This window comes from Pituophis catenifer, unplaced genomic scaffold (genome assembly GCF_029215685.1).
Source record: "Pituophis catenifer annectens isolate HBS135680 unplaced genomic scaffold, rPitCat1.0.hap2 SCAF_1, whole genome shotgun sequence".
In the NCBI taxonomy this organism is placed as follows: domain Eukaryota; kingdom Metazoa; phylum Chordata; class Lepidosauria; order Squamata; family Colubridae; genus Pituophis; species Pituophis catenifer.
In genome coordinates, this window is record NW_027256881.1 from 232593302 (window position 1) to 232606482 (window position 13181).

The 13181-nt window shown below is 39.6% G+C and overlaps 1 protein-coding gene across 1 annotated transcript; it reads right to left on the reverse strand.

Annotated features, from left to right (window-relative positions):
* Positions 1-710: 710 nt before the first annotated feature.
* Positions 711-12776, reverse strand: GLB1L (galactosidase beta 1 like). Its single transcript, XM_070955945.1, has 16 exons — positions 12699-12776; positions 11543-11715; positions 9344-9494; positions 8929-8989; positions 8619-8713; positions 7391-7571; positions 7241-7299; positions 6306-6427; positions 5810-5850; positions 5544-5662; positions 4787-4861; positions 4267-4356; positions 3993-4106; positions 2945-3076; positions 1946-2152; positions 711-1030 (listed from the first exon to the last, which is right to left on the reverse strand). Exons 1-16 carry the CDS (start codon positions 12750-12752, stop codon positions 815-817), a joined length of 1890 nt encoding a protein of 629 aa, XP_070812046.1. The 5' UTR covers positions 12753-12776; the 3' UTR covers positions 711-814.
* Positions 12777-13181: the final 405 nt, after the last annotated feature.

The window sequence follows — 13181 nt, forward strand, 5'->3', positions numbered from 1 at the left end:
AGTAATGGTTTCCAAATACTTCATAGGAAGCTAATATGGACTGCTGTTATTTGAGAAATGAACTTCTTTTGTAAGACTGTAGTTTTTTCAATTTTTAAACTAGATTATTTAGGACCTGGTTAAAAAGAGCAACTTCTCTCCCCAGATATGTTGGGCCTGTCCCACTGGAATTAACTGCTGACTGGGAGTTCTGTAAGTTAAGAATTGTAATACATCTTTGCTGTGCTGGTTACAGAAGGCTATATTAAGGAATAACTGAACAAAGATCATAGATAACAAAAACGGAAGAATCCTTGAGTGCTGGGTTTTTTTACCTAATGCTATCTGATTATCTCTTAGTACTTTCACAAGTGGCAATAGATGTCTTAAGAATCAAGGTAGAGCCTTGATCTACTTCATATAAAGCACAAAGAACTTTACATCTGTTTCTGACGTTTAAAGGTGCCTTATCCCCAAGTATGTCTTGTGCTTATCTGATTCATCCTCCTTTCACTGAACTTTGCCAGTATCCAATTGCAACTCCATCTTTGATACTAATGCCATGCCAAGAATGTATTACAGTGCTATGCCAGGTACCTGCATATTTAATTTGGTGATGGGTATTATCCATCCTGAGCGCTTATACAGCATCAACTTCAACTAATAATCCAGTGAAAGACTTGATCTCCAAATATCTGTGGTTTACTTAATTTGTTCATTAGAGTTTAAGCTACAGTCCGATACTTTATTCGTTTGATTCTTACAAGACAGTGATTTCAACTACATTTCTTTTGCCATGGGTCTCAGCAATGTCATAATTGGATAGTATTTCCAGTTATTTCATGTCTTTTAGAGAGAAGCTAGAAGTGTTGAGAACGGGACGGTCAAGAAAAACTACCTTTGGGCTCGATGGTGCATTCTGCAGTTCCAGCACTACAATAGTGTTGAGGACTGAGGTATTGAGGAGAAAGCCAGGCACAAAGAGGGTTTGCTGGGGTCCACGAACTGGCCAGAAACGGCCCAGGTTGAAACCGTTGATCCAGATCTGGCCCTATTTAAAAAGATAAAAGTGACTTTTATAAAGTAATATTTCATCTTTATTTGGGCACTCCAAGAGACTACTGCATTGATTTCATATTTTATTATCTACCCAAAGCCAGGAAAATCATTGATGGCAAGAGAAAATTTACTAGTACAAGGCTTAGAAGTTAATTCTGTATGTGTGTGGATTGCAATTCTATGATTTGAATACATAACAATAGGAAGACATACATTTAGATGGTAAAAAGAGATTATTCTTATTTATGTGATTATGTAATTTGAAATACTGAATGCATTTTATAGGAGTTTATAGGGGCAACTAGCAAGCATATTAATGTTCTACACCAGAGTTCTCAACCTTTCCGGCTTTGTAGACTGGTGGGGGGAGGAGGGCAGATGGTTCCACACTCACATGTGCGAATGCGCTCACCCGCTACTTGCACAAGTGGGGATGTACGTGCACGCTCACTCACCACTTCCCTAGTCCTGTTCCGAATGGCTCAAGGCCTGGTAGTGGGCTGTGGCCAGGGGATTGGGGACTCCTGTTCTACACAATGCTAAAACAAGTAAATCTTTGTTATTAACCCTAACCCAGGGTACTTCTATAAAGTAACTCTATTTAATTAGTTTAAATTACGTAAAACTTTTTTTGGCATTGTGATGTTTTGTCTTTCCTGTTCCCTATTTTGACCTTAATGGCCACTTAATTTTGATAATCTTAAAATTGTAAGTAAAGGCAACTTTTTGCTAATAAACTAATTTTTGAATTGCCTGTAATTATAAAGTGCTTAATGGATAAATATAGTAAAAGAGCTGCAGCTAGCAATCTGGATCCTAGAAGCTCCATTGCCTAAGCAATGAGATGAAGCAAAGAAATCACCTCGCTGCCTAATGGGAGATAAAATTGTGTTCAAGAGTGCTATACCTTGCTCCACCCTGGAAACTTCACATAGGTGTCATAGTTGATACCAGGTGTTTTGAAGACCCCAGTATAGAAAGCAGGTCCTGTGGTGCTATTGCTTCGTGGGACATACGGAGGCCATTGTTGGGCCACAGCTGAGTCAATATCAAGTGGATAGATGAGCCAGTCGCTTAGAATGGTAGAACCCAAAGTAAGATTGTGGGTCAGGCCCTGGGCAAAAAAGAGAAAAATGCACTAAGATGTGAAGAGGATACATACATTTGGCTTTTAATCTGTAGCCCTTGTGTGAGAAAAGAGTTGAGTCCTGCTGATTGTCAAAACTATCAGCTATTATCTGTAAAGTCCTAGTCATTTTCCATGCAGTAGGATTCTTTAGGGGTTTTTCCCCTTAAAACTGGAATAAAGCTATTCAAGCAACTAATAAGTTACCCTGTTTCCCGTAAAATAAGACATCCCCTGATAATAAGCCCAATTGGGCTTTTGAACACATACGCTAAAATACCCCCCCCCCGGGAAAATAAGCCCTCCCCAAAAATATTTAACGCCATGCGCAGCCATTTCCTCTGGTTAGGGAGACAGAGGTAGAAATCAGGTAAGACGGCAAGAGGAGTCCCATCTTGCTCCACGTGCCCCAAAGTAATAAGACATCCCCAAAAATAAGGCCAAGCATTTATTTCGGGTTTCAAAAAAAATATAAGATAGGGTCCTATTTCTGGGGAAACATGGTACATCAGAACTTGCAATGATTAAAAGTGAGTTCATTACACTTTTGCTTTACAACTCATTTTTCACAAGAGTGCCTAATATTCCAAGTCTCAAAAAAAAAAAAAAAAAACCCACCCCCAATTCTTTCAAATTACTTCTGTTGCTGCTTATTTCCTAGAAACTGCTTACTGTTCCAGAAAATACTGAACTTTGAAATGTGATAATGTAGCTGTCTAGAGCCCATCCCAATCCAATGTACCTCTATGAATAAAAGTGAAAGCATTACTCTTTACCTACCTTAAAGTCACTGTTATTTGCTCCAAAGTTGATATGACCCATGCTCTCCACCAGCAAATCCAATGAATCTCCTAGCTGACCAGTTATATTGATGGCATTTACTCTATCTCTTTCCAGTGTCCCTTTATATTTCTCAAGGGAGAAAGAATAAAGGATTAACAATTGAATAGCACTTGTAAAACTGAAACAAAACCCCTGTATCATTCAGCAACCTCAAGCAATCACCATGAGAACCAGGGACATTTCCCCCCTGGCAGTTAAACGTGGGGTGAAATCCTACCGGTTCTGGTGAACCGCTAGGGATTATGGGCATCAGTTCGCCGAACTTGTAGTAATTACCCCTCCTTGGTCCCACCCACATCCGGCTGGTCACCACTCACCTCTTCCGGCCACTCGATATTCCACAGAATTCAATGTTGAATTCTGTGGCAGAGAGAATGCTAACTTTTCTTCCTTCATTCAGAATGGAGCTGCTGCAGCCTGTCCCTTTAAGGTAGTCCCCAGGAGGGAGGGGGCCAGGAGGGAACCATAAAGGGAGCAGCAGCTCCGTTCTGAATGGAGGGAGAAAAGTTAGCATTCTCTCTGCCACAGAATTCAATGTTAAATGCAGCAGAGAGAATGCTAACTTTTCTCCCTCCATTCAGAACAGAGCTGCTGCAGCCTGTCTCTTTAAAGTAGTCCCCAGGAGGGAGGGGGACGGGGTGGGGGAGCAGCTGGAATGGAGCCGTTTTTGTGAAAGGCAGGAAAATGGGGAAGGGGATTTTTCCTGCCTGTCATCCATTCCTCAATCTCAGCACAGACTGAGAGAAGGATAGTAGGCAGGAATATTCCCTTCCCCATTTTCCTGCCATTCGTGACAAGGAGTAGCTGGGAGGGGAGGGGCTGGGGAGGGGCCCCTCGATGTGAGTGATGTTGAGTTGGCCATGCCCACCCAGTCACATGACCTCCCTACAACAAGCCACACCCATAGAACCGGTAGGGGAATTTTTTTAATTTTACCCCTGGTTAAATGCCTGGATTATACAAATGTCTCCACTTTTCAGCTTACTCCATTAAGTAAAACATAGGCAAGGTCATGGATCCCATTTTCAAGGACGGAGAGCAAAACAGGCTGTAGGATGTCATCTGGAAGAACAGTCCGGTACAACATAAAGCCATGGGTCTGAAATATAAAATGAAAACTAATGCAAATGTGGACTGCAATCCAAACATGAAACAGGCAAGATTTAAAGAGGATTTTTTTTCAGCTTTGAGTTTTCTTGAATTTTCTAGTGGAACTACTCTTAGCTTCCCTTTTTGATGCTGCAGACTTCACTTCTTACCTGCATCAGAGCCTCAAAAGTGAGGGGGAAAGAAGAATGGAATGGTAGGCCCGGGGAGAGAAGACTTAGAATATCCAAAAAGGCCACACACTGTAAGAAAAAACTGAAATTGTATTTATAATATTTAAAAAGTAAGATACAAAAAACGTATTTCCCCAAATCATTTCCATTAAAAATATCAAATAATATTACAAAGTAAGTATAAGCAACATTAAAACAAGCAGAAAGATAACTATATCATTTAAAAAATGCTTTACCATATAAATATATCACTTTTAAAAATGAGAAAAGTGGTTCTGCTAAATTCCTGATGTGGGCATGGAGCACAACATTTCAATACTGGTGCCATCAATACCATCAGACATGTTTTATATATCAACAACTCTTTTTTGTTCCAAAATCTGTTTTAATACCTTTGATTCCATCTTGGGAAACAACATGTAAGACTACAGGAATAGCTTACCCATTAACCAATTCATGAACATCTGATGGAATACAGTATCTTCAAACTCTAACTTACCAGTGGTAAAGATACATAACCATATGAAAATTTGGGAGTGGGAGGTGGCATTGGTCCTGCAGGCACAAGTTGAAACTGCAGTTTTTTAAAGAAAGCAAAAGAGGTCAAACTTAACATCAATTTCAGCTGATGACAACATCACATTTAGCAACTGAAGCACAGAAAGAATAAACCAGTTACCTTGCCTCGATGTGGCTCCTACCAGAAAAAAAAATCTTTAAAAATTGGAGGTGGGGAGATAACTTTTAAGCAATTCATCTAAATCCCCAGTATTATTTACCATCTGCTAGTGAAACATCACCACTCTCTTGTTCCAAAAATAGTTGTACTACAAGTGGAGGAGAATGAGAAAATAATTGCTGAACTAAAAATTGGTACATGCAGTTCATTGGAGATTTGGATGTGGAAAGCCCAAATATAATTTACCACACTTTTACTTGATTGCATTATTGAACCAGATTTGGCTATATCATGGCTGTCTGGTGCAGTAATACCAAACTCTGGTAGTCATTCCATTCCTCCTCTTCTAGGAATCATGAATAGAACTTATCTCTTGCTTCTAAAACTTACTGCCAATAATTCATTCAAATGTACTTTGATTAAATTTAAAATTTTAGGCTGATATCCTACCCTGGCTGTGACTGCATGGCCGCAGCAATAACAAGAGCAGATTATTAATAGAACAAATAATTTCTTTCAATCAGTATCAAATGCAGCATTGCCTCTCACTCTACTGCCAAGAGTGCTGAATCATTACCTTGCCAATGATGGTTCGAATGGCATATAGTTTTTCTGTAGGATCTCCAGCTTCTGAGAGAGGTGCATCATAGTCATAGCTAGTAGTGATAGGATAATACTTGTCCTTATAATCAGCACCTGAGTAGAGAAACCTTTGAGAACAAAACAGGCTTCTGGATTTTTAATTACCATCTGCAATTAGGTACCGAACATCTATTTTCCATCCAGAAGCTAAGCCTCACAATGTCTGACTGAGGCAGCAACCCAAAGGACCCAGAAACTCACCACTCCAGTAACCAAAGTTGGTGCCGCCCTGGAACATATACCTAGAAAAAGATCAGGCAGCAGAATAAGAATTCACTTTCCATCCAAGCACTGAGACAATGACTGGTCATAGTCATAGAACAGTTTTGCACACTGGATAAACCATAATGTGGCCTGTCTGGTTTTGCTTAGAATAATATGTGATTCCAGCCAGCCAGTTATAAAAAATAAGATAAATAGTGAATCCAGGGTAGTCCCAAATATGCTCGAGTTTCACATTACATCTTCATTCTGCTAGAAATTTTTATCTGCTATGAAAATCATTAAAGAAAAGATAATAACATTGTACACACACACACACACACACACACACACCATCTGACATATCAAAATACCCATACAGAATAAGATGAAGCTAAGAGCCATGACTTGTATCTTAGACATACTTCATTTTTTTTAATAATCAATTCTATTACTTCTGTCCCCCTGCCACTCTCCCATATAGTCTCACGGTTACATGTTGACGTTGGCTCCTAATTCCAGGATCTTTTGTAGGCCATTAGTCACAACTGTAGTATTTTTCGTGGAGTGTAGCTCACCCCAATAATCCAGCCAGCCTGTGTAATACTCAGAATTCACCTAGGGGAAAAACATAATTAAGACTTTTATGGAATAGTAGCAAAGCTGTTTTCAACACCTAAAATGATATGTAAGTTTTGCTCCAACTCAAATGTTAAAATCTGAGAGTATAGGATAAATAAGTCAGACCTTAAAAATAGATTAGTTGATACATTATGATTTATGGTCCATGGAACCACATACTTCAACAATAATATCCAAGCTGTACATTATAATCAGCTTTGGTGGCTCTGCTCATGATCTCATTTGTGTCCAAAATTAAGCTGTGTACCAATTAGGAAACATACTCCAAGGTGAATACCTCTGGTATTCTGTCTACTGTAAAGTGGTTATTTAATATATAATTGTGTGGGTGTCTGTAGAAAAGCAACTTTTAATTATTGTTCATTTTATTTTTATTTTGTATTTATCGTTATTTTGGACATCATTCTGGCTTCTTTTGGAAAAATGAGTGAAATACAATAAAATACTGTAAAGTACTTCTGACACACCTAACTAATTATTCTATAATTAAGCTCTCAGAAATTTTTGTAGACAGAGATGAATCTTGAGGCCTACAGATCTGGCATCACCCAAGACAGGCAAATGGAATCATAGCTTACTAGACATCCTTGAAATCATAGGACTACAATTTCTATTGCTTTAAGCACCAACTTACAAACCATAGAGGCAAATAAGGATTTAACATACATGAATACTTTTGATTCCCTTTTCTTAGCAATTCCCTAGAAGCACCTCTAGGTGCTCAGAAGAAATGAACAGTATAAAGCCACAGGTTGCTTCTTCCTACATGGCAAGGCCAATTGCTCTCACCAGTGGCCCTCTTGGCTCAACCAGACGCTGCTGTTCAAATGCTCGTGTCTCATTTATGTCTGTCAAAGAACAAAAAACAGAGTAGAAGTCAAAGGATAATTCCATTCCAGATCCTATGAATTCTGTGCATATCATTTAGCCTTGCACTACCTGATCCAAAATCCACAGTGGCATATAAATCTTGCAGGGTCCCACACTGCAGCTCAGATTCTTTGAGGCCATCAGTTGTGAAAAGCACAATTTCTTTGCCCAAATACAAGCGGAAAACAGCCAGGAGGTGACGCATATAGTCATAGTCACATGCGTAATAGCTTCCATATTCATTCTCCACCTGCCTAGAGAACAGTGGGGAATTAAAGGATGGTGACTTAGAGCCCCTCATTTGCCAAAGGATCAGATTTTAATAAGATGCATTTGTCAAATGCTGTATATATAGCAGCTTATGCAACCTACTTGTCCCATATGTTGGTTTCCCAAGTAGATGCAGCTGAGCTAGTTTTAAAGGAAGCAGTTTGCTCCCCCTCTGCATAAGTGAGAAGGGTGCTAAAATGTCTTTGCTGTTTGATAGTGAAAAACAGCAAATATAGGTTGTGTAAAATGTTGGGCACTGGATAATATGATTTTAAGATCCAAAAGGATTCTGCTAGGCAAAAATTTGTCAACAGATTCCAGAATTCAATTTTTATAGCCACTAGGTCTGATCTCCACCTTTTCCAAAACATTGTTGTTTAGGGTCTGTCTATTTTAATGAAAGTGAAAAAACTTGCATTCCCCCTGTCAACCCCGAAGCTTTTCTGGCTGTGGGAGTTTTTCCTTTTCCTTTTCTGTAGTTCTAATAGGGGTTCTTTCACTTTGCTTCAGGCTTGACGAAGCTTGGAGCTGAGGGGGGGGGGTGTTTGTAACTAAAATAAGCTAGTTCATTCCTAGGTCAAGGACATTCCAACTGCTGGCTGGCTGGAGGTGGAGGAAGAAGTTGCCAGGTAACCAGCCAGTGCCTGGATTGAATAATGTGATTTATTATTTTGGGAGAAAGTTGCTTATATCTAGCTGGAAAGCCTGGGAAAACTCAGAGTTGGTTTTTCACTAGTTGATGACAAGATGATGTCTCCAAAATAAAAACTGTTCCTTGAGAATCTGCCTCGGATTTCTGTTTTGAAATGGGGTCATTTCTTGGAATCCTGACATTAAGCCACCTCTGATTTGTTTTCCAAACAAGCCCATCTGTTATTTGTTATAGCTTGCCCAGGGCTCCTGTCAGGAACCCTGACACCCTACTATATTCACCACATGGCTATTGCCAAGCAGACATAACTTACACACACGCACACAATAAAGAACTGAGGGGAAAAATGTCTGAAATGTTTTATGCTTCACGCACCTGGATACTGATGATGTTACCTCCATTTTGGTAAAGATGAGGTTTTATCTTGGGTAGCAGGACACTCAGCCATTTGTTAACAGCTTGCAGAAAACCTGAGAGTAGAAAGCAACTTGTTCAGCTAAAAATGAGCATACTCTGCTCAATGTCCCATGTAGTACTAAGATAAGAACTGGTGATTACAAGGCTGCATGCAGAGAAGTCTGGAAGAATACACTGAGCTTTGTTATTAAGTTCATATACATGCTCTGCTTCTGCAGAAGGTAGAGGAAATTCTGTTTTCTTTCTCTGGTTCAGATTTCCCTTTTACCTGGATCAGATGTTCGTAGAATAATATTTGGTTCTGCCAACAGCCAAGATGGAAGGCCACCCTAGGAAAAAAGATATCAAAGTAATCCAACTGTGCAACAAAGGTCAAAGACATTATTTATACTCTCTTCCAGGGAGTAACAACTGAAGAACTGCCAAAAAATGAGAATTCAAAACTGCAAAAATAGGTTTGATTTTAATTATTGTAAAGTAGTTGCTTGAATGATGAGATGAAATGCTAGCATGCACATATAATTATAAAGCAAGAAAAATACAAGATTTAAAAATGAAGAAAAGCTATAAAAGGAAACTGAGGGAAAGATAGCTCATCAAATTATTAACTGCTTAAAATAAGTTGTGGAGCATTCAAATGCTTAAAATATAAAGACTTATCTGAATCTTTGCACAGCCCTCACCATATCCCATTCAGCACAGATGTAGGGTCCAGGGCGCAAAATCACCAATAGCCCTAATTGGGCCACTAAGCCCAAGAATCCTTCCAAGTTTCTGTCCCCAGAAAAGTTGTAAATTCCAGGCATTGGTTCATGGTAATTCCACGGCACATAACTGAGGAATTAAAATATACATTTCAATCCAGAATAGATTTCTGAGAGACAAAAAAGAGTTACTGTAAAATAGAAGTGTAAATAGGGTAAATACTGTAAAATAGGGTAAACAGAACAAAACCATGCTTTTAACCTTCTGGCATTAAATATTAAACAATATTTTTGTACTTCAAGTACATCTTTCAATCCCTATTTCTCAACTTAGCTTGACAGCAAGTTCAGACATAAGTAATAGCAAGCAGGGAATGCGAACAAACATTTTCTCCCTTAGTTTTAAATTGGAATGATGGGCAGAGGTAATTATCCCAATTGTAGCAGAAAGATGTTCAGTAATTAAACATGCTGCTTTATATACCCGTTTCCCTGCAAATAAGACCGGGCCTTATTTTCTTTTGGGCCCCAAAATAAGCACTAGAGCTTATTTTTTGGGGGTGTCTTATTTTTTCCCATGTATGGGAGGCCCACTTCTGCTTGCTCACGGTGAGGTAGGAGGCCAGGTAGTGCACCAGTGCCACCACCATGAGACAAGGTGGTGGAACTGTCCCATGCGCCTCACACCGGTTTACCTCAGGGCCCCTGCAGCAGCCACGCCACCCACGTTCGGACACCTGTTTGCCTTGCGATGGCAGCTCCAGCAACCCCATCCAGCAGGACTCCGCGGGACTGCTGGCCCACTTCTTCTGCTTGTTTGTGGCCACAATGGAGCAGGAGGCCCAGTGATGTGCCTGTGCCATGGCCACAAGGCAAGGCGGAGGGGTGGAGCTATCCCACGTGCCCTGCACCAGCTTACCTCAGGGCCCCCACAGCCAGGCCCTCCACACCCTGACATCTGACATCCCTCATGGCATCAGCACACCACTTGGCCTCCTGCTCTACTGCGAGCAAGCAGAAGTGGGCTGGCAGCCCTGTGGGCTACTGCTGCACATGGCTGCTGGTATTGCTGCAGTGAGGCAGGTGTTAGGGCATGGATGGCCTGGCTGCAGGGGCCTTTAGGTAAGCTCCACCCCCCACCCTCCACCTCGTGGCTGCAGCACCGCAAACAACCAGGTGGAATACGTGGCCGGCCAGCTGCAAAGGCTTAAGTAGTGCTTATTTGAGGGGGTAGGGCCAGGGGTGTAATGCTCCCGGTTTGGACCGGATTGCCTGATCTGGTAGCGATGGAGGCGGGTGGTTCGGAGAACTGGTAGGAAAAATCCCTGCCCCCCCCCATGCCCAGCTGAGCCGCACAATCATCAGAGGCTTTTTTTTTTTTACTTTTAAAAGCATTTTTTCTAAATTTTTTCATTTGGCCGAAAAAATGCTTTTAAAAGTAAAAAAGAAAAGCCTTTGATGATCGCGTGGCTCAGCTGAAATCGTCAAAGGCTTTTAAAAGAAAAAAGCTGAGTTGCCTGATCGGCAGAGGCTTTTTAAAAAACTCAGCTTGGATCGCCAGAGGCATTTAAAAGAAAAAAACCCTTTTTTTTTCATTTAAATGCCTCTGATGATCCCAGCTGAGTTGCTGATCAGGCAACTCAGCTGGGATCATCAGAGCCTTTTGAAAGCATTTTTTTACAATCTCTTTGCCGAAGAGGTTGTAGAAAAAATGGTTTTAAAAGTAAAAAAAAAAAAAAAGTTGGCCACGCCCACCCAGTCACATCCCCCCACCACCACCAAGCCATGTCCACAAAACCGGTAGTAACCGGTAGATTTCGCCACTGGGTAGGGCTTATATTAGGCACACATGTAAAAACATGCTTGGTCTTATTTTTTGGATAGGTCTTATTTTCGGGAAAACAGGGTGCATACATACAGTTAGTGCTATACAGACATACTGTATGTGCACAAGGTTATATATATCCTAATGAGACCTTATGATAGAATAAAAGATTTTCATTACTTCAGTCAGATCCATTTTCAATAAGCATGAATTTCTCTGCTCACAATATTGGATATAGTCCAAAGTATAACCTTCCAATTAGAAAATTGGAACATTTATGATCAGTTTCAATCTCTAGTCTCTGTTACAGCAAAGAGTAATGTCCCAGCTGGGAATCACTTCTGATCACTTACATTTGTACAGCATTGAGACCACTCATATACATCTTGAGGAGCCGGTCTTTCCAATAAATTGGTGGGATACGGAAGTAATGGATGCTGCCTGAGATATAACGAAACTTATTTCCATCCTTGAGGAAGCAATTATTTTTATAATCAATGCTGAAGGAACGAACTGCTGCAGTGCCCTGTTATCCAGAAAAAGAAGGAAAGCTTCATATTGTCTTTTTGCATACAATCACAGTGCTGCTTTAACTATTTATTAAGGTTAGGGGTAGGGGTAGAAGATCCATTTGTTCCATGGCCATAATAAGATATAATTACAGATTTTACATCATTGGTTCAAACTATATATTTAACACTGATTAGCTCCTTCATGTATTTCTGCTTTGCAGACCTATGAATAGCTAGTATAAAACAATACAACATTTCAGAATGGAAGGACATTACAGTACTGTATACAATACTTTCCTGAGGAGGAAACATCTCATGTACCTAGACATGTCACATAAGGCATCCCAAGGTAACTCATATCTCATTCTCACTGATGCTCCAAATCTTGCAAGTTCAAATCTAACGTCTCAATCACAATTTATACCTGATATTTAGGTCTGCCCCTCACTTATTCACTTAAACTCTTTCTAGGTTACTGGCCTATGTAAGATCTTCTACTGAATCATATTGTGGAGTTACTCATCTCTTTATAACCCATGATATGGTTACCCATTATCAGCCAGCTAATCACACATGATCACATGATTGTTGAGAATTTATTTTGAAAAATAAATGATTAATTTGCTCTGTGTGACTTAGATCATAATCTAAAATACTTTGAACTCTATAGTGTTTTTTGTTGTGCCGAGTCACATGACTGTTGAGAATTTCTAATGAGCAGAACAGATTATGCTCCATGTATAAGAATTCCAAGATAATTATATTACACAGGAGCTTAATTCAAAAGTATGGCAATCAACTCACTAATTACAAACAGAATATTAGGAGAAGGTTGTGAAGAAGTGCCAAAAAGATTCTAAAGAAAAACCTGGACTATGAGACTACATGGAAGATTACAAAGCAGATAAATAAATCTTTTATATTTCCCTTAAAAGTTGAAAAAAAATCATTTCAGCATTTTTCCCAATAAAATCCTTCTCTAATTGTTTTTGCTTACCTGAAATCGTAAGCCTCCCAAAACTACAATGAAAATATACAGCCACAGCCCCATCTGTTTAACGTTAACTTCAGCCTGTAACAAGAAGCTGCAAGAAGATATCACATGACAATCTGGTGGGCAGGCCCTGGTGCTTCCTATGAGTTGGGAGGGGAGAAGGACTGTCAATATTTTTTTTTTAAATGAACTAAATCCAAAGCCAGTCATATCAGAGGATAATACAATACTGTGATGTACCAAGGTTCTTGTGAATTCAAAAATGAAACAGAGGAACTGAAACAGAGATTTTATTTACCATTACCAAGTATACAGTTTATGCAAAACATACATTTCCTCAAACTAGCAGGATAAAGACAAATAGTTATCTGTGAGAGTGTAAAGAAATATACCTAAGCTGATATTGCATTGTATGTTATTGATTCAAAAGCATCAATTATTTTTAAATAATAAATTATACACACTGTATTTAGAGATAACTCACAC

What these genes read in the sequence shown, in the direction of transcription:
- GLB1L (XM_070955945.1), bottom strand. Translation starts at nt 12,752, where the DNA reads ATGGGGCTGTGGCTGTATATTTTCATTGTAGTTTTGGGAGGCTTACGA. An exon ending in CTTTTGAGGCTCTGATGCAG is followed by an intron (nt 4,107 to 4,266) that starts GTAAGAAGTGAA and finishes TTTATATTTCAG; the next exon opens with ACCCATGGCTTTATGTTGTA. An exon ending in CAAATAACAGTGACTTTAAG is followed by an intron (nt 2,153 to 2,944) that starts GTAGGTAAAGAG and finishes TTTTTTGCCCAG; the next exon opens with GGCCTGACCCACAATCTTAC.